The sequence below is a fragment of the Rhinatrema bivittatum genome, chromosome 2, assembly GCF_901001135.1.
Source record: "Rhinatrema bivittatum chromosome 2, aRhiBiv1.1, whole genome shotgun sequence".
NCBI classification, from domain to species: Eukaryota; Metazoa; Chordata; class Amphibia; order Gymnophiona; family Rhinatrematidae; genus Rhinatrema; species Rhinatrema bivittatum.
Genome location: NC_042616.1, coordinates 400,358,525 through 400,385,848, shown reverse-complemented (window position 1 = coordinate 400,385,848; position 27,324 = coordinate 400,358,525). Strand labels below are relative to the sequence as shown.

General features: G+C 48.5%; 1 protein-coding gene across 1 annotated transcript in view; it reads left to right on the top strand.

The window, feature by feature from the left end:
- DNAH5 (dynein axonemal heavy chain 5) overlaps positions 1 to 27,324 on the top strand; it is a 640,276-nt gene that overhangs the window by 537,597 nt on the left and 75,355 nt on the right. The window contains 2 exon segments of the mRNA XM_029590044.1: positions 2,990 to 3,111; positions 20,974 to 21,123. Coding sequence (XP_029445904.1) covers positions 2,990 to 3,111; positions 20,974 to 21,123 — 272 coding nt within the window.

Sequence of the window (27,324 nt, the reverse complement as noted above, 5' to 3'; positions counted from 1 at the left end):
AGAGGGGGAGAAAAAGGGGACAAGACAAGGAGAAGGATGGCCCAGATTTTGTGTTTATATGCTAAGTTCGGATGTTAGCAGATGAGGTTGTTAAGGGGCCGGCACTGAATTTTACCAAACGTTTTCTTGGCACATAAAAATGAAAATATAAAAAATAAGAAACTGATTTATTTTAAATGTGTGGAGTTTCCAACAAAGGAAAAGATCCATCCCTTAAGTGCATTAAAAGCTTGAAGAAATATATTTAATACATATATGCCCACTACAGTGAAAGTAGTAAGAGAGCAATTAGACACAATTAATAGAGAGCACATATGTGTGTATATGTATATATATATATATACATATACACACATACATTATATATGATAGATCTTATCGACATGTCAGAATTTAGTCATTAATAAGTCCTCAACAAAATTAAGCCAAGGACTAAATTTTGAACATCAAAGCAACACTTCTAAATGTTTAATCTTTAAAAGAATCTTTCCCAATAATTTAAAACAGGAATAATCCCCTTTGGCAAAAGTATTCATTATTGGCTAGCACTATCTGGAGAAGTGAGGTAGGGAAGCTTTGATGCCTGCAACTTAGTGAACATGAAGTGAAAGCCCTATCTGGTGAAAATTTTTTTATTTGTTTATTAAAAAATGTAGAATCTGCCTATCTACAATTCCAGGCACATAACATTTCAAAGAATTAAGTTTATAAATGGGCTACTGTTAATGAATTAATAGGAGTAATTGCTAATTTCCAACCAATCAGATTTCAGGGATTCTAAATGAACTTTCTGGGGTAGATTTTATAAAAGTACACCCGCACGTACTTTTGTTCGTGCACCAGGCGCAAACAAAAGTATGCTGGATTTTAATAGATACGCGCATAGCCGTGTGTATCCTTTAAAACCCGGGGTCGGCGCGCGCAAGGCTGCCCAAAATCGGCAGCCTGTGTGCGCTAAGCCGCGCAGCCTGCCTCCGTCAAGCCGTGCAGCCTGTCTCCGTTCCCTCTGAGACCGCTTCGAAATCGGAGCGGCCTCGGAGGGAACTTTCCTTCCACCCTCCCGCACCTTCCCCTACCTAACCCACCCCCCCCAGCCCTATCTAAACCCCCCTACCTTTGTTTTAAAAGTTACGTCTGCGCCGGCCGGCCAGCTGGCGCGCAATTCCCCAACCCGGGAGCTGTTTCAGAGGCCTCGGCCACGTCCCCGGGCCGGAACCATGCCCGTGGCCCCGCCCCCGAATGATGCACTGCTGCGACACGCCCCCCCAGGAAAGCCCCGGGACTTACACGCGTCACGGGGCTTGTGCGCGCCGCCGAGCCTATTCATCATAGGCTCGGCGCACGCAGGGGGAACTTGGGACAGGTTTTCTCGGGGTACGCGTGTATCTTACGCGCATACCCCTTTGAAAATTTGCCCCTCTGTGTATCATATAATAAAATACAGGAAGCTAATCCAGCCTTGTGAGTGAAAGATGGCTCCCCAATGCACTCTATAAAGCAACCCAAAGTTATTGATTTTCAAACTGGAACTGATTTTGGAGAAGGAGAAAATTGACAGATTCCATATATTACATGGAACTGAGGAACTACAAGGCATGACAATTGTCAAAAACTTGCCAGCTGGTTGTGCAAGCTTACTGTAGTTTAGAAATATAGGGGCGGATTTTAAAAGGGCCGCCGGCGCGCATAAAGCCCCGGGACGTGCATAAGTCCCGGGGCTTTCGAAATGGGGAGGGAGGGGGCGTGTCCGGGGGCGTTCCCGAAACGACGCGGCGTTTCGGGGGCGGGCCCGGGGGCATGGCGCCGGCCCGGGGTCGTGGTTGAGGCCTCCGGACCATGCCCCCGGGACCGGAGGATGGAGCGGGGCTGCCGGCTACGCGCGCAAAGTTACGCCTGCTTTCAGCAGGCGTAACTTTGCCGACAAAGGTAAGGGGAGGGTTTAGATAGGGCCGGGGGGTGGGTTAGGTAGGGGAAGGGAGTGGAAGGTGGGGGGAGGGCGAAGAAAGGTTCCCTCTGAGGCCGCTCCGAAATCGGAGCGGCCTCGGAGGGAACAGGCAGGCCGCGCTGGGCTCGGCGCACGCAGGTTGCACAAATGTGCACCCCCTTGCGCGCGCCGACCCCGGATTTTATAAGATACGCACGTATCTTTTAAAATCTGGTGTACTTTAGTTCGCGCTGGTGGCGTGAACAAAAGTACCGGCGCGCGTATTGTTTTAAAATCCGCCCCATATTGTGTTAGGTCATATTAAGTTTTTATCACAGATCTATTTATTTATTTATTTGTATAAATTTTATATACCTTCATTTGGAAAATACCATCACAACGGTTTGCACGAACTGATAAAATAGAACTGAAAAGATAAAGGTATAATATAAAAATAATGAAACTGTATAAAATAAGTCATTATAAAATTAATTAAGCATAAAGCAGGCAGGAATACAAAATGCTAAAAAAATAAAAGGCAAGGTAAAAATAAAATAAACCTAAAGTTCACATAAACATTCTTCTTCCAAATCATCAGAAGTGGACACAGGGGATTGTATATGGAGGGGAGGGTCTTTTCAAGTGAGCTGTTCCTTCTGGTATTCTTGACAGTCCCTGCTCAAACTTCTACAATATTCTAGCTTTCCGTCAGCATGTCTCGCTGGCACTTGTTTTGTGTAAGGAGGAGAGCAGAGGGGTGGGCTGGAATATAACACTTTAGTGATAGATGTTCATTGCAGATTTTGAGGAGAGCATTTCAATTGCACATATAATGCAAGCCTTCAGTAATTGGCAACGGTCATGGTGATCATTAAACCTCAACATGAAGTTTGGCAAGTAAGGAAAATAATAAAAATTGGAATTATAAATGCTGCCTCTAAGTTTATATTAAAATATGCATGACCTTGGGGTTGACCTGTGACATTGTCACATTTATAAAGAAAAGCTCAGCTTTTAAGTATCTGTGGTACATTTTCATCTATCATCTTAAATAATTCGTTGCAGGAGGTGCATCTCTGGACCTTAAAGCTTGTCCTCCGAAGCCATCTAAGTGGATTCTGGACATGACATGGCTGAACTTAGTGGAGCTCAGTAAACTTAGACAGTTCTCTGATGTTCTTGATCAGGTAGGCAACATTTTCTTTAACAGACATACACCTATTTAACTAGGGCAAACAGTGCTTAAAATACATACAACAAATTAATATCTTTTTATTTCTTGCATTATGAAAGACTGTGCCATTTGTAACAAGTGTAATAAAAGCAGATATGAAACCCCTTGATGATGTTTTCCTTGTATTACGTGTACATAAGTGGAAACTCATGGAAAATTGTGGTGTGTTCTTCCACTCTCCTTCTTCTCCCTGGTTTGCCTGCTTCTCCCAGTTTCTCTCATCTTTTCCCTCCCTCGCATTCTTATCATTCCCCATACTTTGCCACCTTACTATAGCCCCAGGTTTGTCTCTTTCATTCTACTTCCTGCCCTTCTCTCCCTCCTCTTCCATCAGATTTTTACCCTGCCCTTCACTGCCCATTGCTTTCTGGTTCATCTTCTCACCTCTCATTTCCCCTGGGCCCATCATGGTTTTTCCTTCTTCTCTCTCTTTTTACCTTTGAGGTGGTGGTTGGTTCTGGTGGCAGGATCTTGGTGGCAGGATCAAAGTAGCATTCACTGTTGCTGCTCTGTCAGGTGGAAGGAGGGAGCACGGCAGAAAGCATTGCTAGCCAGGGGCTGCTTTCTGCCATGCCAGGGTCTTGTAGGGGGAATGCCCTGGCTTCCATGGTGCTTCCTCTTCGTCTGGGCCACAGAGAAGTGACTTCCAGCCATCTGTTTCCTTTTGACCAGGATAATCCCGTTAATGTGCATGGGGTGAGGGGCCGCGATCCACATTCTGCCAAGTGTGCCACAGCTGTACAATGGTTTGAACCATGCAGGGAGCTGTATTCTCTCTCTGCTATGTGTTTTCTTTCGACAGCCTAAACAGATAGCGTAACTCGGTCCTTACTCGCTAAGGAGGCCGCTTCTTCAACTCCAAAAATGTATTAACAGGTAAAACAAATGAACAGAGTCTTACTTTGCATAGGAAATAACAGCAACCAGCGTCGTCTAGGCCGCAACACCACAGAAATGAAGACAGGTAAAATGAAGGTAATTTTGCAGGGCTGACCAGATTAGCTGCTGAAGCACACACGCTGGAAAGCTGCCCAGAACTGACTGGACACAAAACTAGAACAACATCCATGATCCTCTGCGTCCAAGACAGAAGTTAACCCTTTAGAGCCAGCTGGACTGAATATAGCAGAAGTTGTGAATCTGCACGATGACCACCAGTTGGCAACACAACAACAAAGAAATTATGGAAAATAAAGGCATGAACATAACATTAGCAACAGAAACCGAAAGGCTGCTGTGGAAGCAGGAGACAACAGTGAATAAACAGAAAAACACCTATGGAGACTGGACACTGCCTCTTTTGTATGCAAATCTATCTCATTCATATTCATTATGGATATCCTAAAAACCAGGTCTGTTTGTGGCTCTTGAGCCCTAGCGTTGGCCACCCCTGCTATAGATCCCCACTGATTTTACAGCCCAGGAGAGAACTATGTGTCTCATTGAACCATTTAAAAGACAGCAGCCCCCGGCTCTGGGGCCACCATCTAAGGGGGTCATTCTCTAATGCTATCGCACGTGAAAAGGAACTTTTCGCACGCGATAGCTAGCTCGGGGTGGAGTCGGTCCCGGAAGAGGAGGAGTCGGGGCGGCACCGGGGCTGACGCTGCGGACACATCTCTGGCGGCGAAAGGGAAGATTCTTTATCGCCGCCAGTTTCGTGCCGAATAACTACTCCTTTTATGGTGTAGTTATTCAACGCGAAAGCCGGCAGCGATCGCACCGCGGAGGTGCGATCGCTGCCGACTATCGCAGGACCGTCCCCCCGCTTTGCACCCCGCCCCCCCATTACCGCCAGATTCTCTAAGGTCTCTAAGGTCTAGATTCTCTAAGGTCCAGGCCTAAGCTTCTAAGTATTTTTCCCAATGGGGGAAATATTGTAGGACTTGCTAAGGTGTGCTCCTTGGAAAATAAGCTTATACTTAAGGCAATGAAGTGTAAAGTGACTTGCCCAAAGTCACAAGGAGCATCAGTGGAAGAAGCAAGATCTGAACCCTACCTTTCCTATGTCTCAGTCTGTTGCTACAACAAGTAGGCTACTGCTCCGGTACTAAATGTGCTCCCAAAAGAACATGTAAAGTCTGACGGAGTAGATGAGCAGTATCTGATGTCTTAGAAAGGATCTACATAATTTCTCTGCCAATAAAAGATTTGCATATTTTTATACTATAGGCCTGATCTGCAAAAGCATTTACACGCTTAAAAACCGGGTTTTACATGTGTAAATGCACTTAACTCGTGTAAGTGGGCTTTTAAAAATGACTACAATATATGACATTGAATTGTCCATAGGATTTACCTAAGTGCACTTTAGATGTGTAAATGGCTTTTGAAAATTGCTACAATATTAGTTGCATTTATACATGTAAATCCTTTTGAAAATTACCCCTATATGTATGTAAAAAGAGATGTATACTTGGAGGCCTGTATTCAAAAGCTTTTTAGACATATAATTCAAAAATTATCCATCTAAATGGCAAAAAAGTGTTGCGCTTGGCTGGCCATGGGCCTATCCCGTGGCTGGCTTCACTCACCTGAAACCCAGGGAAGCGGCTGGAACATCGATGCTGTCGCATTTCCCCCGACTCAGACGTGGCAGGCCGCCGCACTCAAGGGACCATGCCATGCTAGGGACGCTGTTATTCTGTGTGAGCGTCCCTAGGTGCGTGCGCTCACATCCCTCTTCAATTTAAAGGGCCCGCGGCGGGAAACCTCTCGTGGTGCCCAGCAATGACATCACTGCAGCCTTCTTATTTAAAGCAGAACCTGGCCTGCTGTAGATGTCACAGCAACAGGTCGAGCTCCTAGGAGTAGCTGGTTGCATCTCTCCTTGTTCCTGACTCTGTGTTCCTGACTCTTGCCCTTCGTCCTACCTTCCTCCTGGATTGCTTCTCTGGCTTTGACCCCGGTATGTCTTTTGGACTTCGCTTTGATTGCCACCTGTCTTGACCACTTGCTCACGTCTTGGACTTTGCTTTATCACTGCTTGCCCTGATCCTTGGGTCTTCTTGACTCTGCTATCATCTGCTGCTGTCGTGGGATTCTTTATCATCGGAGCCCTGCATCTAAGTCCTGCCGTCCCGGCACCCGAGGGCTCAACCTGCGGGGAACGAGAGCTGGTATTGGTGAAGGTCCTGTTGGGTCTCTGCACCGGTCAGTTCCGCCAATCAATGGCGAGGACCTGCAGGACTCCTCCCTGCAAGTAGCGTCAACCTCACCTTGGTCCAAGGGCCCACGCTCTACAACAGTTTGCTGAGGCGATGGACCCAGCAGAGCTCTCTGGCCTCCAAGCCATTCTGGGCTTGACTCATAAAATACAGCAGCAGCAACAATTCCTGGAAGCATTGGCAAGTTCGATGGAATAGCTGAGCTCCCATCTTGATGCAACCACTACCTTGACTAATCCAGGGGTTCCAGCAGCAACGGTAACTGTGGTGGCCCCCTCCCCAGTCCTTCTCCCAATACCCCGGGGATCCTAAACAATGTCGCTGATTCCTCAGTCAGTGCTTTATGCACTTTTCTCTTCAACCAGCATAGTTTTCCAATGATGCCATTAAAACCACCTTCATCCTTACTCTCCTGGATGGGAAGGCCTTAGCCTGACCCTCCCCCCTCTGGGAGTGTGGAGATCCTTTACTTCAGGACATACAACTCTTCATCAAAGCCTTTAAACTGGTATTTGATGAACTGGGACGTCTGGCCACAGTGGGATTAGATCTACTGCACCTGCGGCAGGGCACCAGACCCCTGATGGAGCATGCCATCAAATTCCGCACGATGGCCATGGAATTGAATTGGCAAGAGGATAGCCTCCAGAGCATTTTTTTGGAAGGAGAATCCCCCCAAATTAAAGATGAGATCGCTGCCAGAGAACTGCCTAACTCCCTAGATGCCCTCATTGATCTGACCAGGAGGATTGACTAGCATTTTCAACAGAGGGCTTGGGATATGCGAACATCATGCAGGCAGGTGCTACTGGCCCCATCATTTTCCCATCCCCTTACGCCAACCATGGTGACAACACCTGCTTTGGCCTGTCCGGAAGAATCCATGCAGCTGGGGTGGAGCCACATCATGTTGGAGGAGAAACACAGTCGCCGTACCTTGGGCCTCTGTGTCTACTACACAGGCAAGGGGCATCTTCTAGCACATTGCCAGGAGAAACAGGAAACTGATGAGCCTAGGAACTAGTAGGGAGATGTTCATAGGCTATAATTCTCCTGCTCCTCAACTCATCCTTCCTGTGGAAATAACCTCAAGAGACCAGGTATTCTCCACCATCTCACTTGTGGACTCTAGCGCAGGGGGGAACTTCATCATGAAGGCACTGGTGGATCACCTGAGACTATCCATTGATCATATCTTCCATATACAGAGAACCCCTTCCAGGTCGGATCACTTTGACGACTGTGCCACTACACCTCCACACCAGCATCCTACATGTAGAAGAGATAAACTTGTTTGTCCTCGAGAAGGCTGTACACCCAATCATGCTCGCATTGCCCTGGTTGCAGCGTCATTCTCCTAGTTTTGATTGGGGAACCCTGCAATTAGCAAAGCAGAGTCCTTGCTGTCATACGTCCTGTCTTTGTCAGATTCAGCCTCTATCTCCTGTCTCTAGCCACAACCTCCTTGGGACTACCACCACAGTATGCTGATTTTATCAATGTCTTCTCTAAGAACAAAGAGACTATACTGAGCATCAATCTTTGATTGCACCATCAATCTTATTCCTGGTGTTACTCCACCACGAGGAATAGTCTATCCACTATCTCTCCCAGAAATGAAGGCTATGTCCCAGTACATCCAGGAGAACCTCGCAAGGGGTTTCATTCAACTATCCAAGTCCCCGGCTGGGGCAGGCTGCTTCTTTGTATCAAAAAAGGATGGTACATCACGACCCTGCATAGACTATCAGGGTTTGAATGCTATAATGAAGAAGGATCACTACTGCTTGCACCTCATCTCTGAACTTCTCAATTGCCTTCAAGGAGCCAGGATATTCACAAAACTTGACCTCCACGGGGCGTACAGTCTTATCCACATTAACAGGCCAATACAGTACAGTGCGCTCCGACGGAGCGCACTGTTAACCTGCTCTTGGACGCACGTTTTCCCTTACCCCTCATTCAGTAAGGGGCGGAAAACGCGCATCCAACCCGCAGCACCTAATAGCGCCCTCAACATGCAAATGCATGTTGATGGCCCTATTAGGTATTCCTGCGTGATACAGAAAGTAAAATGTGCAGCCAAGCTGCACATTTTATTTTAAGAAATTAGCGCCTACCCAAAGGTTGGCGCTAGTTTCTGCCGGCACCGGGAAAGTGCACAGAAAAGCAGTAAAAACTGGTTTTCTGTGCACCCTCCGACTTAATATCATGGCGATATTAAGTCTGAGGTCCCGAAGGGTAAAAAAAGTAAAAAAAAAAAAAAAAAAGAAATTTTTTTTTTAAATGGGCCGGCGGCTGTCGGGCCAAAAACCGGATGCTCAATTTTGCTGGCGTCCAGTTTCCGAGCCCGTGACTGTCAGCGGACTCGAGAACTGACGCCGGCAAAATTGAACGTTGGCTGTCAAACCCGCTGACAGCCGCCGCTCCGGGCTAAAAGGAGGCGCTAGGGATGTGCTAGTGTCCCTAGCGCCTCCTTTTGCCTGTTTCTACTGCACCACCTAATTTAAATACTGAATCGCGCGCACCGGCAAGTGGCCGGTGCACGTGCCGGGAGAGCGGGCGTTCGTCCGCTCTCCCGCGGACTTTACTGAATCGGCTTGTAAATCAGGTGATGGATGGAAAACGGCATTCAATCATTGGGTGGCCATTACGAATACTTGGTAATGTATGTCCCGCCGTGTTTCAAAACATAATGAACAAGATTTTCCAAGTTCTCTTGTATGTCTGTGTGGTAGTCTACCTTGACGACATTATCATCTTTTCCAAAGATATTTCTTCTCATCGTCAACATGTCCGGTAAGTTCTTCAATGTCTATGCTCTAATAAACTGTATGCCAAGCTTGAAAAGTAGGGATGTGAATCGTTTTTTGACGATTTAAAACAATCGTCAGATATATTTTAAATCGTCAAAAATCGTTAAGAGTCGCGATACAATAGAAATTCCCCCGATTTATCGTGAAAAATCGTAAATCGGGGGAGGGGGGAGGGCGGGGAAAACCGGCACACCAAAAAAACCCCTAAACCCACCCCAACCCTATAAAACTAATCCCTTACCTTCCCCCACCCTCCCGAACCCCCCCAAAACTTTTTACGAGTATCTGGTGGTCCAGTGGGGGCACGGGGACCGATCTCTTGCTCTCGGTCCATCGGCGCCATTTTGACTGCCACTCAAAAATGGCGCCGATGGCCCGATAAAAAAAAAACCCACCCGACCCTTTAAAAACGACCCCTTAGCTTCCCCCACCCTCCTGATCCCCCCAAAACATACCTGGTGGTCTAGTGGTGGTCTCGGGAGCGATCTCCCGTTCTCAGGCCGTCGGCTGCCACTCATAAAGATGGCGCCGATGGCCCTTTGCCCTTACCATATGACAGGGTATCCATGCCATTGGCCGGCCCCTGTCACATGGTAGGAGCACTGGCTGGCCGGCGCCATCTTTAAAGATGGCCGCCGCCGTATTTAAAGACGGCCGCCGCCATCATAAAATGGCCACCGCCATCTTTAAAGATGGCGCTAGCCATCCAGTGCTCCTACCATGTGACAGGAGCCGGCCAATGGCATGGATACCCTGTGATATGGTAAGGGCAAAGGGCCATCGGCGCCATCTTTATGAGTGGCAGCCGATGGCCTGAGAACGGGAGATCGCTCCCGGGACCACCACTAGACCACCAGGTATGTTTTGGGGGGCTCGGGAGGGTGGGGGAAGCTAAGGGGTCGTTTTTAAAGGGTCAGGTGGTTTGTTTTTTTTATCGGGCCATCGGCGCCATTTTTGAGTGGCAGCCAAAATAGCGCCGATGGCCCGAGAGTGGGAGATCAGTCCCCGCGCCCCCACTGGACCACCAGGTAATTGTAAAAAGTTTTTGGGGGGTTTGGGAGGGTGGGGGAAGGTAAGGGGTTAATTTTAAAGGGTTGGGCCTCACTACAAAAAAAATAACGATGTGAATCGGAACCAATTCCGATTCACATCACCCACATCACCCACGATCAGATTTTTTCCCCCCTCTAGCCGAACCCGATCGTTAAGACGATCGGGCACACGATTCACATCTCTTTTGAAAAGTGCATTTTTGAAAAAGAGAGTTTGCCCTTCTTGGGGTACATAATCTCTAGCTGTGGCTTTTGCATGGACCCTGAGAACATGGAATGTATTCAGACCTGGCCACATCCCTCTGGTCTTCGTCCTCTGCAAAAGCTCTTGGGATTTGCAAACTTCTCTCGACACCTTATTCCCAATTACTCTCAGATCACAGCACCCCTTATGGTGCTCACCAAAAAGGGAGCAAATACCAAGGACTGGCCTCCAGAGGCAGTCAACGCCTTCTTCAAATTGAAGCAAGCCTTCCTTCGAGAACCCTGCCTCCACCATCCTGATCGCACATGTCCTTTTATACTTGAAGTGGACGCTTCTTCGTTGGGAGTCGGAGCAATATTAAGTCAGCATTCTGACACAGGGATCCTTCATCCTTGTTCCTTCTTCTCTCAGAAATTTTCACCTGCTGGATGAAACTACAGCATCGGGGACAAGGAATTGTTAGTTATAAAGATGGCACTTGAAGAATGGTGACATTGGCTGGAAGGTGCGCAACATTGCATCATGATTTACACCGACCATAAAAACTTAGAACACCCACGCAATGCCCAGCATTTGAATGCCTGCCAAGTCCTCTGGTCTCTGTTTTTCACCCGTTTTGACTTCAAAGTAAGGTACAGACTGGCAACCAAGAACACCCAGGCAGATGCCCTATCCCGGTCCTTCGAGGTAGAAGATACACCTGACCCGTCTGGGTACATCATTGACCCAGCACAAATCCTACTGGCTATCACCATGACCGTCCCCCCAGGAAAGACGGTTGTTCCACTCTGCCTCCATCAAAAGGTTTTGGAATGGGTCCCACGATTCTTGTGTCGCAGGCCATCCTGGTCGGGCCTGAACCATCGCACTCCTCCAGCGGTATTACTGGTGGCCTCCAGATGCAAAAGAATGTCCAGGCCTCTGTGGACTCTTGTCTGACCTGCACCCAGCAAAAATCTATGGTGGGATGACCTTAGGGGTTGTTACAGCCATTGCCAGCCACCGTATTATCTGGGTCATCATCAACCATTTCTCTAAAATGTCCCACTTTGTCGCCCTTCCTGGTCTACCTTCTGCATCCGAGTTAGCAAAGCTCTTTGTGACCCATGTCTTCCACCTGCACATTGCCTCCGATCAAGGGGCTCAATTCATGGCCAAATACTGGCATTCCTTATGCCGTATATCCATGTTATGTTATGAGTAAAGTCAATAGTGGACCCTTGGGCCGGCTGAGGTGGACAGCGTCCACAGGAGTTAATAAGCCGGGAGGCGGCACTCAGCTGGAGCGGACTGATGGCGTCTTCACCCTGGAAACCCAAGACCCCCCCAGGAGGAGCCCGTAGGGGTCCGAGTCGCTGGGACTTAGGAGAATCGTGAATGAGTCCAAGGTCTGTGGCTGGCTGAAGACAAAGGAGAATCGTGAAGAAGACCAAGGTTCGAGGCTGGCAGAAGACAAAGGAGAATCGTGAAGAAGACCAAGGTTCGTGGCTGGCTGAAGACAAAGGAGAATCGTGAAGAAGACCAAGGTTCGTGGCTGGCTGAAGACAAAGGAGAATCGTGAAGAAGACCAAGGTTCGTGGCTGGCTGAAGACAAAGGAGAATCGTGAAGAAGACCAAGGTTCGTGGCTGGCTGAAGACAAGGAGAATCAGGAACCGGAGCTGGAGTCAGGATATGTAGACAGCAAGTAGAGCCCAGAGCTGGAGCCAAGGCACAGCAGGACCAAACAGAACCTGACCTGGAAGCAAGGCACGGCTGGGACAAGCTGGAACCAGAGCTGGAAGCAAGGCACGGCTGGAACAAGCAGGAACCAGGGCTGGAAGCAAGGCACGGCTGGAACAAGCTGGAACCAGAGCTGGAAGCAAGGCACGGCTGGAACAAGCAGGAACCAGGGCTGGAAGCAAGGCACGGCTGGAACAAGCAGGAACCAAGGCTGAAAGCAACGCTGGGAAGCAACTAAGCACACAGTAGAGTGACCTCGTTGCAAAGGCAAAGCAAGGAAGTCAGACGCTGGTTTAAATAGCCGGCCAGCGTCTGACGTCAGGAACGGGGCGGTTCAGCACTTCCGGGTGCTGGACCTTTAAGAGCCCCCTGCTCGCGCGCGCGCGTTGCCTGGCAGTGGGAGGAGTCTGAGTCGCTCCTCGGCAGCGTCTCCACGTGGAGAGAGACGCTGCCATGCGGCCCTGCAGGCCCCAGGAGCAACGGAACGCGGCGAGACCGGGAGAGGCAGCAGAAAGGTAAGGACCTGGTCGCTAGCCTAGCGACCGGGACCGCAACAGTACCCCCCCTTTTACGCCCCCTCTTCAGAGGACTAGGCCTGTCAGGATGGTCCAGATGATATTGCTGTAGGAGAGTCTTGTCCAAGATGTTGCGGGCAGGCTCCCACGTATTGTCTTCGTCTCCACAACCTTCCCAGGCCAGCAAATACTCCCAACGTCTGTTGGCGAAACGAGCATCCAGGACCTCTCGTACCTGAAACGTAGGATCCCCATCCGTGGTGGTGGAAGCGTCGTCAAGAGGCCTGGGGTGGAATCTGGAAAGAATTACTGGTTTTAAGAGAGAGACGTGAAAGACATCATGAATGCGTAAAGTGGTTGGGAGTCGTAGACGGTAAGAGACCAACCCTACTCTTTCTGCTACGCGGAAGGGACCACAGAACTTGGGAGAGAGTTTTTTGGAAGGTTGCCTCAAATGAATGTTCTTTGTACTAAGCCACACTCGATCGCCTGGGAGGAAGGTGAATGCAGGTTTTCGGTGTCGATCATAGTAGCATTTAGCAGTGCGTGCGACCTTCTGAAGACGGTGTTGAGTTGAGGACCACAATTTACTCAATTGGTCCGCGGACAATTGAGCAGCGGGTGAGGAGGTTGGTACAGGTAGAGGTAACGGTGGTTTGAGCTGTTTACCGTACACAATTTGAAAAGGGGATTTCCCCGTCGCCGTATGTATCTGATTATTATAGGCGAATTCAGCCCAAGGCAAAAGCTCCACCCAATTATCTTGTTTGTGGTTAATGAACGCTCGTAGGAACAACTTTAAAGAACGATTCATGCGTTCAGTTTGCCCATTACTTTGCGGGTGAAAAGCGGAAGAGAAACTCAACTGGATCTTAAATTTTTTGCATAAGGCTTTCCAATACCTGGCTGTGAATTGAGGACCTCTGTCTGAAACAATGTCCTGAGGCAGACCATGAATACGGAATACATGGTGTGTGAACAGAGAAGCCAGTTCAGTGGCGGAAGGTAATTTGGGTAAAGGCACAAAGTGAGCCATTTTAGAGAAGCGGTCCACCGTGACCCATACCACAGTCTTGCCTTGCGAAGGCGGGAGTTCCACCATAAAGTCAGTGGCAATATGTGTCCAGGGTTCCGTGGGTATAGGTAACGGTTGTAGTAACCCTCTCGGGGGGCCATTAAGCGGTTTCTGCAGAGCGCAAGTGGGGCAAGAACTCACGTAAAGGGAAACATCACGTCGAAGACCTGGCCACCAATAGAAACGATTTATAAGATCCAAAGTTCTTAGTCTACCAGCGTGCCCCCCGGTCAAGGAGTCGTGGCCCCAAGACAGGACTTCCCTCCGAAGCCTTTTAGGAACCGTAGTCTTACTTGAGGAACAAATGGAAGTAGTAGTTAGTTGAACACAGGCAGGATCCAGGATGGTTCGTGGAGAGTTGTCCTCTTCCTCCGGCTGACAGGTACGAGATAGAGCATCGGCTCGAACGTTCTTCTCCGCTGGTCGAAACTTGAGGATGAAATTGAAACGACTGAAGAAGAGTGACCATCTTGCTTGCCGCGAGTTTAGTCGTTGAGCTCGGGCCAAGTACAATAAATTTTTGTGGTCAGTGTACACTGTCACCGGATGATTAGCCCCCTCCAGCCATTGCCTCCACTCCTCGAAGGCTAACTTAATGGCTAGGAGTTCCTTGTCTCCGATGCCATAGTTACATTCAGCAGGCGAAAACTTTTTAGAGAAGTAAGAACATGGCATCAATTTGCCCGAAGTATCGTGTTGACTGAGCACCGCTCCAACAGCCAGATTCGAGGCATCGACCTCCAAGATGAAGGGTCTTTGTGGATCTGGGTGTCGTAGGCAGGAAGCGGCTAGGAATGCTTGTTTTAAGTCTTCAAAGGCAGCCGAGGCGGTAGTGGACCAATCGTGAGCGTTAACCCCTTTGCGAGTAAGCGCCGTGAGAGGAGCTACCTTCTGGGAGTAATGTGGTATAAAATGCCTGTAAAAATTGGCGAATCCAAGGAATCGCTGTAGCGCCTTCAGGCCAGACGGGCGAGGCCAATTGACAATGGCCGCCACCTTCTCTGGGTCCATCTGGAAACCGGACGAGGAAACAATATATCCCAAGAACGGAAGCGACTCGCGCTCAAACTGACATTTTTCAAATTTAGCGTATAGATGATTGTCCCTTAGAGCCTGTAAGACTTGTTTGACGTGTTGGCGATGGGAAGAAAGATCTTGGGAATAGATCAGGACGTCATCAAGGTACACTATGACGAAGGAATGAAGCATCTCCCGGAGTACCTCATTCATCAGATTCTGGAAGACAGCAGGGGCATTACATAAGCCGAAAGGCATTACTAAGTATTCGTAATGTCCATCTCGCGTGTTGAACGCTGTCTTCCACTCGTCACCGGGACGAATACGAACCAAATTGTATGCTCCACGTAAATCCAATTTTGTAAAGATCTTGGCCCCCTGAAGTCTATCGAGCAGTTCTGGGATCAGAGGCAAGGGATAGCGATCTTTCTTAGTGATGGAGTTCAGACCTCGATAGTCTATGCACGGCCGGAGGGAGCCATCTTTTTTGGACACAAAAAAGAATCCTGCTCCTGCAGGGGAGTGCGAAGGACGAATGAACCCTTTGGCAAGATTCTCCGTAATGTAGTCTGACATTGCATGGGTTTCTGGCAGAGAAAGAGGGTATACCCTACCCCGCGGAGGAGTGGAACCAGGTAGTAAATCAATGGCACAGTCGAAGGGCCGATGGCATGGAAGCAGTTCAGCCTTTTGTTTGGAGAACACGTCAGCGTAATTCTGGTACGGCAAAGGAAGGTCCAGGGCAGAGTGAGAGAGTAATATCTCCGGTCTAGGAACGGGATCCAGGCAATTCTGGAAACAGGAAGGACTCCATTGCGCAATTTGGAGAGAGTCCCAATGGATCACCGGAGCATGTTGTTGCAACCAAGGGAGTCCCAGGACCACAGGGTGCACCGATTTATCAAGTAGCAAAAAGGAGATTGTCTCAGTGTGAAGCACTCCCGTCCGTAAAGTGAGAGGCATCGTAGTTTCAGAAATGGATCCAGGTAGAGGGGTTCCCTGGATAGAGGTAACCCGTAATGGAGGTATCCGGCGCTTAGTAGGTAGTCCTAATTGGTGTACCAGTTCTCTCCAGATAAAGTTCCCTCCGGCTCCGGAATCAATGAAAGCTAGAGTCTGAAAGGAGCCACCTGGATACTCCAACGTTATAGGAACTGTACATTGAGGAGTAGCATTAACATAGCCTAGGGGAACCTCCTCATCTCTCCCTAGACTTGAGCTTTCCCGGTCTCGCAGGACACTGACCCAGGAAATGACCCTTAGTGCCGCAGTATAAGCACAGGCCTTGAGTGCGGCGACGTGTCTTCTCCTCCTCGGTTAGGGGCGCCCGACCAAGCTGCATAGGTTCCTCAGAGGGGCTGTGGGAGGCTGATGATGTCTTGTGAGATAAAGTCAGAGACCTGGAGAAGGAGGGTGCCAAAGAGACAGGCCGACGAGGAACTCGACCCTCCTTAGCTCGTTGCTGCAATCGCCGGTCAATCCTCCCGGCCAAGTCTATCACCCCGTTCAGAGTGAAGGGCAGGTCGCGAGCCATCAGCTCGTCCTTGATACGGCCTGCAAGGCCTTCCAAGAAAATACCCCGCAAACAGTCATCCTGCCAGCCGAGTTCCATCGCCAGAGTACGAAATTCAATAGCGTACTCCGCCAGAGAACGGGATCCTTGTCGTAGCTGTAGAATTTCAGTGGTAGCGGTGGTAGCACGAGCTGGCTCGTCAAAAGTCTGTTTGAAGTGAGTCACGAAATCCTGTAAATTGTGCAGCATGGCGTCCTGTTTCTCCCACATGGGAGAGGCCCATAGCATAGCTCTCCCATCGAGCAGAGACAAAATATATGCTACCTTGACGGCATCAGACGGGAACTGCCCTGGTAGCAAAGTGAAGCGGATGAAACACTGATTCAAAAACGCCCTGCACGATCTGGCATCCCCGGAGTATCGAGTAGGCGCTGGAAGCTGAGTCTGCGCGGGAGCTAGAACCGCCGGTGGAGGCGGGGGTTGTGCCACCGGAGGAGGATTGGCGTCCAAGCGACTGGCTAGGCGATCCACCGTAGCAGCCAAGACTTCCAGCCATTGCTGTTGCTGCTGGATTCTTTGGGCCATGCCAGGGATGGCCTGCATAGGAGCGGAGTCCGCCGAGTCCATGGCCTTTGCAAACTGTTATGTTATGAGTAAAGTCAATAGTGGACCCTTGGGCCGGCTGAGGTGGACAGCGTCCACAGGAGTTAATAAGCCGGGAGGCGGCACTCAGCTGGAGCGGACTGATGGCGTCTTCACCCTGGAAACCCAAGACCCCCCCAGGAGGAGTCCGTAGGGGTCCGAGTCGCTGGGACTTAGGAGAATCGTGAATGAGTCCAAGGTCTGTGGCTGGCTGAAGACAAAGGAGAATCGTGAAGAAGACCAAGGTTCGAGGCTGGCAGAAGACAAAGGAGAATCGTGAAGAAGACCAAGGTTCGTGGCTGGCTGAAGACAAAGGAGAATCGTGAAGAAGACCAAGGTTCGTGGCTGGCTGAAGACAAAGGAGAATCGTGAAGAAGACCAAGGTTCGTGGCTGGCTGAAGACAAAGGAGAATCGTGAAGAAGACCAAGGTTCGTGGCTGGCTGAAGACAAGGAGAATCAGGAACCGGAGCTGGAGTCAGGATATGTAGACAGCAAGTAGAGCCCAGAGCTGGAGCCAAGGCACAGCAGGACCAAACAGAACCTGACCTGGAAGCAAGGCACGGCTGGGACAAGCTGGAACCGGAGCTGGAAGCAAGGCACGGCTGGAACAAGCAGGAACCAGGGCTGGAAGCAAGGCACGGCTGGAACAAGCTGGAACCGGAGCTGGAAGCAAGGCACGGCTGGAACAAGCAGGAACCAGGGCTGGAAGCAAGGCACGGCTGGAACAAGCAGGAACCAAGGCTGAAAGCAACGCTGGGAAGCAACTAAGCACACAGTAGAGTGACCTCGTTGCAAAGGCAAAGCAAGGAAGTCAGACGCTGGTTTAAATAGCCGGCCAGCGTCTGACGTCAGGAACGGGGCGGTTCAGCACTTCCGGGTGCTGGACCTTTAAGAGCCCCCTGCTCGCGCGCGCGCGTTGCCTGGCAGTGGGAGGAGTCTGAGTCGCTCCTCGGCAGCGTCTCCACGTGGAGAGAGACGCTGCCATGCGGCCCTGCAGGCCCCAGGAGCAACGGAACGCGGCGAGACCGGGAGAGGCAGCAGAAAGGTAAGGACCCGGTCGCTAGCCTAGCGACCGGGACCGCAACAATCCAGTATCACTATTGGCCAAATTTTAAAAGGTGCGCATGGGCGTAGATTTGTTCACGCAACCCGGCGCAAACAAATCTATGCCCGATTTTATAACATGCAAGGGGGTGCACAATTGTGCAACTTGTGCGCGCTGAGCCGTGCAGCCTTCCTCCGTTCCCTCCAAGGCCGCTCCAAAATTGGAGCAACCTCGGAGGGAACTTTCCTTCCGCCTCCCCCCATCTTCCCCTCCCTTCCCCTACCTAATCTGCCTCCCAGCCCTACCTAGACCCCCCCCTTACCTTTGTCGGGTAAGTTGCGCCTGCCTCCTGGCAGGTGGAGCTTACGCGTGCCGGCTGACAGCCGGCACAGCGGCAAATAGCCGCTGTGCCTGGAGGTTCCGGCCACACCCCGCCCTGCCCGACCCCACCCCTTTTTGCAAGCCCCGGGTCATACGCGCGTCCCGGGACTTGTGTGCGCCGCCGAACCTATGCAAGATAGGCTCAACGCGCGCAGGGGCAGCTTTTCGGGAGTTACGCACATAACCCTTTGAAAATCTGCCCATTTGGATTTTACCAAACGTACCATCCTCAAGCCAACGGTCAAGTGGAATGGACCAGCCGCATACTAAAAATCTTCCTCAATTTTTTTGTCAGTGAACACCAGGACATCTGGGCTGCTTTCCTCCCATGGGCAGAATTTTCTTATAACTCCCACACCAATGCTGCCACTGGATCATCTCCATTCCTGTTGGTTTATGGGTGACAACCAACCCCTCCACTGCTGGTACTGCTGAACATCGCATCCCCAGCAGCTCAATTAACAGTACAGGAACTGAGGACCTGTGGTTTCAGACAGAGGCTATGATTCAGAGAGCTGCCCTTAGAGCAGAAGAGACGACAGACACCCACCGACATTCTGTCCCACAGTTCAAGGTTAGGGATAGGGTCTGGTTAAGTACTCGCTACATTCGGCTCAGAGTATCCTCTATAAGGCTGGCTCCATGTTACATCGGGCCTTTTCCAATTGCCCATCAAATTGAGCCTGTCACTTACCAATTGCGCTTGTCTGCTTGCATGAAGATCCACAATGTATTTCATATATCTCTCCTCAAACCCCTAGTGCTGTCTTGGCCCACTCAGAAGATTCCATTACAATTGCTACTTAATTTGGCAGCTAGACAGATTACTGGAGTTAAACGTCTTGATCATATTACACCAGTATTAGATAAACTAAAATGGTTACCAGGTCAGCAATGGATTTTTTATAAAATCTGCATGACTTTCTTTAAGTTATTAAATTCTGATTCATATCCATGGACGAATGCCTTACTAAAAATGTATAATCCTGCACGTGAGCTAAAATCTTTCACAACTAGGATTACTTGATATACCTTCTAACCATGATGTCCTACTTTCAACCACAAGAGACAGCCTTTTCAGTTGCAGCACCAATGTTTTGGAATTCTTTATCAATGGAGCTTCCGATGGTCGACTGTCTTATGAAATTTAGACTTCTTTTAAAAAGATTTTTATTGAAACAAGAGTTTTATTAAGATCTATATGCCTGACTTCTTGATTATGATTCTGCAGCTTGAGATTTTGTTATGTTTTATATTTTTTTGTGGGGTTTTTATTTGTTTTGTACTCATTTTTGCTATATACTTTTGTTTTTTGGTATGTATGTTATTTATTCTGTAACTCGCTTAGACCTTTAGGGGTAGATTTTAAAAGAAGCGCGATCAGCCTACTTTTGCTTGCGCATCAGACTCAAGCAAAAGTACGCTGGATTTTAGTAGATACGCGCGGAGCCGCGCGTATCCACTAAAATCCTGGATCGGCGCGCGCAAGGCTATCGATTTTGTATAGCCTGCGCGCGCCGAGCCGCGCTGCCTCCCCCCGTTCCCTCCAAGGCCGCTCCGAAATCGGAGCGGCCTCGGAGGGAACTTTCCTTTGCCCTCCCCTCACCTTACCCTCCCTTCCCCTACCTAACCCACCCGCCCGGCCCTGTCTACACCCCCCCCTTACCTTTGTCGGGGGATTTACGCCTCCCGGAGGGAGACGTAAATCCCCGCGCGCCAGCGGGCCTGCTGCGCGCCGGGCCGCGACCTGGGGGCGGGTACGGAGGGCGCGGCCACGCCCCTGGGCCGTAGCCACGCCCCGTACCCGCCCCCAAAACGCTGCCGACACGCCCCCGGAACGCCGCGACGACCGGGCCCGCCCCCCGACACGCCCCCGACACGCCCCCCTCCGAGAACCCCGGGACTTACGCGAGTCCCGGGGCTCTGCGCGCGCCGGGAGGCCTATGTAAATAGGCTTCCCGGCGCGCAGGGCCCTGCTCGCGTAAATCCGCCCGGTTTTGGGCGGATTTACGCGAGCAGGGCTCTGAAAATCCGCCCCTTATTGTGTTAAGCCGATTAATATATTTTAATAAATGAAATGAGCATGAAATGAAAATAAATGCCCCTTTTCTCTTACAGGTGCCCTCCTTTTTGCTTAAAAAGAAAGAGGAGAGAACTCAGACATGGTGTAAGGGGGGAAGGGTTTATGAAAGAGGCTTAGAAGTTTTTAAAGCCCCCATTACTCTCAGTTTGACTGGTCTCTCTATATTATGCCAATGATGCTTATATACAGGATGCAAATAGGGTGATTGGATTTAGGAACTCCAGCAGCAAAAGCATGATGCAATGCGACTAACTTTGCACCATGCCTCAGATCTGCTGGCACAATATCAGCACAGCTGCCAGTGAAAGAAGTGGAAATGATGGGATCTTAAAAAAATAAAATAAAAGAAACTATTGGGTTTTTGAAAAATATTGGCATCTTGACTCTGAGGAGAGCCAAGATAGAGAAGAGATTCAATTGTAAAATTTCAGCTGACAGTAGATGAAGAAATAAGTTTTGGATGTCTGTATAAGTGTGTCTGTCCTTTATTAGTCAAGCCTGGAATGTGTGAAATTAAACCATTGCTTGAAATCTTTTTCTTTTTTAACTATGGGCTACCTTTCCTTCCCTCTGGTGCTTTCAGATCACAAGAAACGAGAGACTGTGGAAAATCTGGTTTGATAAGGAGAGCCCTGAGGAAGAAGTTGTACCCAGTGGTTATGATCAAGCACTGGACTGCTTTAGACGTCTGCTGCTGATTAGATCGTGGTGTCCAGACAGAACCATTGCTCAGGTGCGTTGTGCACCGTCGCTGCTCATTGATTAACATTTGTTATGGAATTCTTAGGGATTGCATGCTTCGCAGTGGACTGATTTTCCTATTTCTAAATCTAACCTTATTACCAGGTTCATTAAGATAAATGATTCAGCAACAGTACTGGCTGTGAATAACTTTGATGCTGGAAAATGTTCATTTTTAACAACTATTTGTCAGCAAGTACCATACCTTACTCTTGTACTTTTGGGTTGAGGAGATGCAAAATGTCAACCACAGAGCCCATTATAGCTCAGAACAAAAGGGTTTATGACAGCACTCTTAAGTATTTCACATACTATAGAAAAGAAAATTCTAGTTTTGACCCAGATATATATATATTTTTAGACCCAGCAGTTTTCTCCTGATCCTTTGTTCTTCCAGCTTAGTCAGGACCAGGGCTGGGATCTGACACTCTGAGTTTCATTTGCAGCTTCTCAGGGATTTCTCTCATATTTTATGCCCCCTTCTAATATACCTAGAGGCCATTGTACTAAGCTGCAAATGGCTTTGCAAATGCTTGCACATGAGTTAAAACTGCATATAATACACGTTATAGTGTTCATGAAACATGCCCATTAGCAAAGTGTACGCTAAAATGCTCATCAGCTGAAAAATCATGTACATCAGCTCATTAGCGATTCAGCAGCAGTGACATTTCTTAAAAAACATTTAGCAAAAGTAAGATGTTATGGGACGCGTAACTAGGGAGGTGTAGTTTCGTTTTCATGCGATAAAAGACTGGGATGTTTTTGTGGGTTTGATCACAAGAGAAATGCTGAAAAACTTATTTCCATATTATTTAAATGAGCTGGCACTGCAAGAAAAACTTTGCATGGTGCTAGCACATTATTGCCAGTTCCCTCGCAATTTAGTACATTAGTCCTTTATTCTGGCCATTGCAGCAATGATCCTGGGCCAGGGGCCATTCACCAGAGCTCCTTCAGGAACCCTTCAATCATGGACCCTGAATCCAGCCACTAGGTGTCACCCTTGAGTGATGATCATAACTCTGTTCCAGTCCCAGTTGACCTGGGGAGCAGAAATCTGGGATCAAACTGTGGATCTTCTGTATGCAGAGTGTTGTCAGGGAGCCACAGGCTGGCCGACCCAAATACATTTCTAAAGTACGTTTTTTTTTTCACAGGCACCACAGAGTAGTTTAAGAAGTTACGGGAGAAGACAAGATGTAGGACAAATCAAGTATTGAGAATGGACACAATCCATGCCCATTCTGTCTTTCATTCATTCTGTGGTGTATTATGGCTCTGTAGAACAGAACTACTTTCAGATACTGGAGTAAAAAATGAGACATTATCCCTTTTGCCAGATGTTAACTGCAAAGGGTTGGTAGGAAGAGGGCAGAGAGCTTAACACAGAACTATGAAAAATAGAAACATAGATACATGACAGTAGAAAAAGACCACATGGCCCATCTAGTCTGCCCATCCATCCAATTAATTTAGCATTTTAATTATCATCACTTCCTTAGAGATTACCTGTATCTATTCCATGCTTTCTTGAATTCAAATATTGTTTTTGTCTCCACCACCTTCACTGGGAGGTTTTCCACACATCCACTACCCTCTCTGTAAAGAAATATTTCCTAAGATTACTCCTGAATCTACTCTCCTTCAACCTCATTTCATGACCCCTTGTTCTAGAGTCTCTTTTCCATTGAAAGAGGCTCACCTCCTGTACATGGAAACCTTTCAGATCTTTGAATGTCTCTATTATATCTCCACTATCTCGCCTTTCCTACAGGTGTATATGTTTAGATATTTAAGTCTGCCCCTATATGTTATAATGAAGAACACTGACCATTTTAGTAACCACCGTCTGGACCGACTCCTTGCTGTTGATATCCTTTTGAAGGTGCGGGCTCCAGAATTCTACACAATATTCCAAATGAAGTCTTACCAGGGACCTATATAGGGGCAACATAACCTCCCTTTTCCTGCTGACCATACCTCTCCCAATGCAGCCAAGCATCTTTCTGGCTTTTACCATATTTAGCCACCTGTTTGGCCACCTTAAGATCATCAGATACAATCACCCCCAAATTCCGCTCTTCCTTAGTGCTTAGAAGAATTTCACTTTCAATACTGTACCTTTCCCTTGGATTTTTGCATCTTAAATGTACCATTCTTCGAGCTTCACTAGATCTCCCCTCATGTTTTCCACACCTTTCTTGCTGTCCACCCTGTTACAGATTTTGGTATCCTTAGAAAAGACAAACCTTTCCTGACAGTCTTTCCATTATGTCACTCACAAAAATGCTGAAAAGAACCAGTTCAAACCTCAGATTCCTGAGGCACACCGCTAGTAACACCCCCACTTCTTCAAAACTCCATTTACCACTTCCCTTTGTCACCTCCCACACAGCAACTTTCTAACCCAGTCAGTCTCTCAAGTTTCCATACCAAGAGTGCTCACTTTATTTATAATTCTTCTGTGCGTAACATGTCAAAGACCCTACTGAAATCTAAGTACACTATGTCTAGTGCTCTCCCTTGATCCAACTCCCTGATAACCCAAAGAAATTGATCAGATTTGTCTGACAAGATTTATCTCTGGTAAAATTATGCTGCCTCGGATCTTGCAATCCATTGGATTCCAAAAATTGCACTATCCTTTGTTTTAACAGCGATTCCATAGAGTTTGCTTACCACAGAGTTTAGGAAACTATAGGGCCAATACAAAAAAAATTCACCGAAAGCGGGTGCTGACTGTTCAGCACCTGCTTTTCTAATGCTTGCCTAGGCACCTCTCCTGGGGGCACCTTGCAATATTTAAATTAGGGGTCGCGCTGCCAAGGAGGAGCTAGGGTCGATTACACGCCCCTAGCGCCAAATTAGTAGCAAGCACCCAGGAGAGGTTGGCTGTACATGGGTTAAGTAAGCAGATACTGAATTTATTGGCATCTGTTTTCCTAACAGCCATGGGTTAGAGAAATGGACACTGGTTATCTGAGCATCTGTTTCCCTAAGCTGACCGCTGTTATTCATTTTTTTTTTTAAATCTTTTAAACTTTTCATTCCTCTAACTTAATATCACCACTATATTAAGTCGGAGGATGTACAGAAAAGCAGTATTTTCTGCTTTTCTGTACAACGTTTTGAGGTAAAAATGTGCAGATTGGATGCACATTTTTTTCTCCCAGGACAAGCAGGATGGTAGTCCTCATGTATGGGTGATATTACTGAACGGAGCGCTATCACAGAAAACGTTTTGTCAAAGTTTCTAGAAAGCTTTAACTGGCACACTGAGTGCACTAAGCATGCCCAGCATGCCATGATCCCTGTGTCCACAGGGGTCTCCCTTCAGTCTCTTTTTTTCCGCGATGCAATTTGCCTCGCGTTCAGGAGCTCTGTGAGAGATTTCTCACAACTTTTCCTCATGGAAACATTTGAAGTTTTACTTCACAAATAACTTTTCCCTACACACGGGTCTCCCTTCACGTACATTTCATCGACACTCATTGAGTATTATGCCCTGTTTTTCATTTGGTTCCTGTCACCTCACTAATGGTTCCCCCGGGTTACCAACTGAATTGCAGCCTTCTCTCTCCTATGTTTAGCACCCTCGGTGAGCCCCACGATGCCTGCAAGTGTCCTTCTTGCGATCCTCCACTGGGTTTATCAGGGCTAGAGGGAAAGCAACGTTCACAGTTACCATTGCCGCCAGGGCTGCCGTCGATGCCATCAATGCTCTCATCGATTCCATTGGTTCCTCCATCGATTCCCTCGGTGCCCTCATCCATGCAATCGATGCTCTCATCGATTCCATCGATTCCTCCATGGATTCCTCTGTCGATGCCATCGATCCCTCCATGGATTCCATTGATGCCCACATCGATGCTCATGTCGATTCCATCGATGCCATCAATGCCCATGTCGATGCCAATGTCTATGCCATCGATGCCAATGTCTATGCCATCGATGCCAATGTCGATGCCATCAATGTCCATGTCGATGCCAATGTCTATGCCATTGATGCCAATGACGATTCATTCGATGCCATCGACACCATCGATGTCCATGTCGATTAATTCGATGCTATCGACACCCACATCAATTCTATCGATTCAAATGATGCCTTCGTTGATTCCATCGCTGATTTCATCGCTGCCATAGATGCTCTCGTCGATTCCGTCGATGCCGCCATCGATTCCACTGATGCCATTGATGGCTCATCGATTTCATTGATGCCACATCGATTCCATCGATACCGCTGTCGATGCCATCGGTGCTTCCGTCAATGCCATCGGTGCTCCGCCCTTGCCATCAATGCTTCCATCAATACCTTCGGCAATGCCTTCAATGCCGCCTTTAATGCCACCATCGATACAGTCGGTACTACCGAAGCACCTAAAACTAATGCCCTCGACTAAACAAAATGCTCCTTACTTCGGGTTCTTAACCAAAGCCCTGTGTAATCCTTAGGTGATAAACAGTGCCAGGATCACTGAAGGCACGGTGACAGTACGTTACTAATCGCCATCCGAGATAGAGAGGGCATCTACCTCTGTGCTGGGGAATGATTGTGCCGAGCACCGTGGGAATTGTCATCACCGGCATGATGACCGTCCACCACCGACGCCATCCAGGACATTGGTGGCATCTTACTCGGTGCTGGAGAATGACAAGTCCAAGCTCCGAGGGATACAGCCAGCATCAACATGGTTCCACATTCGGTGCTGGCACTTATTCCACACCGGCATCAATGTCCATTGAGCCAGTTGCAAAGCGGGCCTGGGTACACGAGTCTTGTGCTCCTCTGCACCCGAGGCGCCAAGGCGTTCCCCACCGACAACGGTGCCAGGTACTGAGCCACCACAAAATAATGTGGAAACGCCAGTAATGCCTAGCCTGTCTCCTCTGTAGCTGCACTACCATACCAGCTTACAGAGTGGAGCCGGTTGTTTATGTCCCTCAGGCTGTCCTCAGTGCCTCCCGAAATCTACTAACACCAGAGCCATCAATATTCGCACCATTGTGGCACTGCCTCATTGCGATACCTGCCAACGACAGCCTAAGTCATCGCCACCGACTCGTCCTTCTGCGCCTCTACCACAAGGAGCTGTAAGTACTCTAATCCCATCGAGACCAGGTCACTAAAATGACCAGATGGTTTTGGAAAGTTCTAGGTCGTGTTATCTTCCAAGAACCATATTGTTGTCACATATTGCTATTACCAGCTATGCTAGACACAACACCAAGGGAGCCTCTTGGAATTGCTTCAAGACATCCTCCCGTTGCCAGCAACAGGACTCTGTACTCGATAATAGTCTGGCTTCCAGATCCTGATTACAGCCCGAAGTCCCAGATACACTACCTGGTCTGCTATGCACAAGGTCCAGCAGATAGTGCCTCAATTACAAGCCCACCTCGAGACATGGCGACAGCTCTCTACGTTTTCTTGCACAATAGGGGAGATGCGGGAAGGACTTTTACTGCTCCCACTCCCGCATGAGACCAACTGATATCCAGATCGCACCAGCTCCACCAATCGGGCATATTCCTGGACTTTCAACCTTATCAGACATCAGAGCGGCCATCCCACTGAGAACCAGGGCTCAGGGTACCGTTCCCCGGATGCAACAATGCGGGGGATTTTAATCCCACTATTCCTTCTTTCAACAGAAAACAGGTGATCTCCACCCATCCTGGACCTCAGAAATCTCAACAATTTTCTTCAGAAGGGAATGGTGTCTCATGTCATCATGCTTCCCTTACTACAATAAGTGGGTTGCCTCTCTCCTCTGGTCTTTCTATGTGCTTCATAGTGAGTCAACAACATTTTTAATACCAAGTACTGCCGTTCGCACTAGCTTCAACAACTTGTGTATTTTAGCAAATGCGTAGCAGTGACTGCTGTTTCTCTATGGAGAAAAACAGCATTTACGCCTTTCCTTGCATGAACGACTACCTAATAGGAATCAATCCAAGCAAGGAGCTCTAAATTCTCCAAGACTCACTATAAAACTTTTCAATTGGCTGGGATTTCTGATCAACTACCATAAATCCCATATGGAGTAGTTCTGGGCTCTACAGTCGCAACAGACTTCCTGCACAACAACTGCACAGACATCCTGTTAAATTCTCACATCTCTGCGTGCATGCAACATAGCCTCAGCCTATAAATTCTTTCTTTGCTGGGCCACAGGGTTTTTCACTA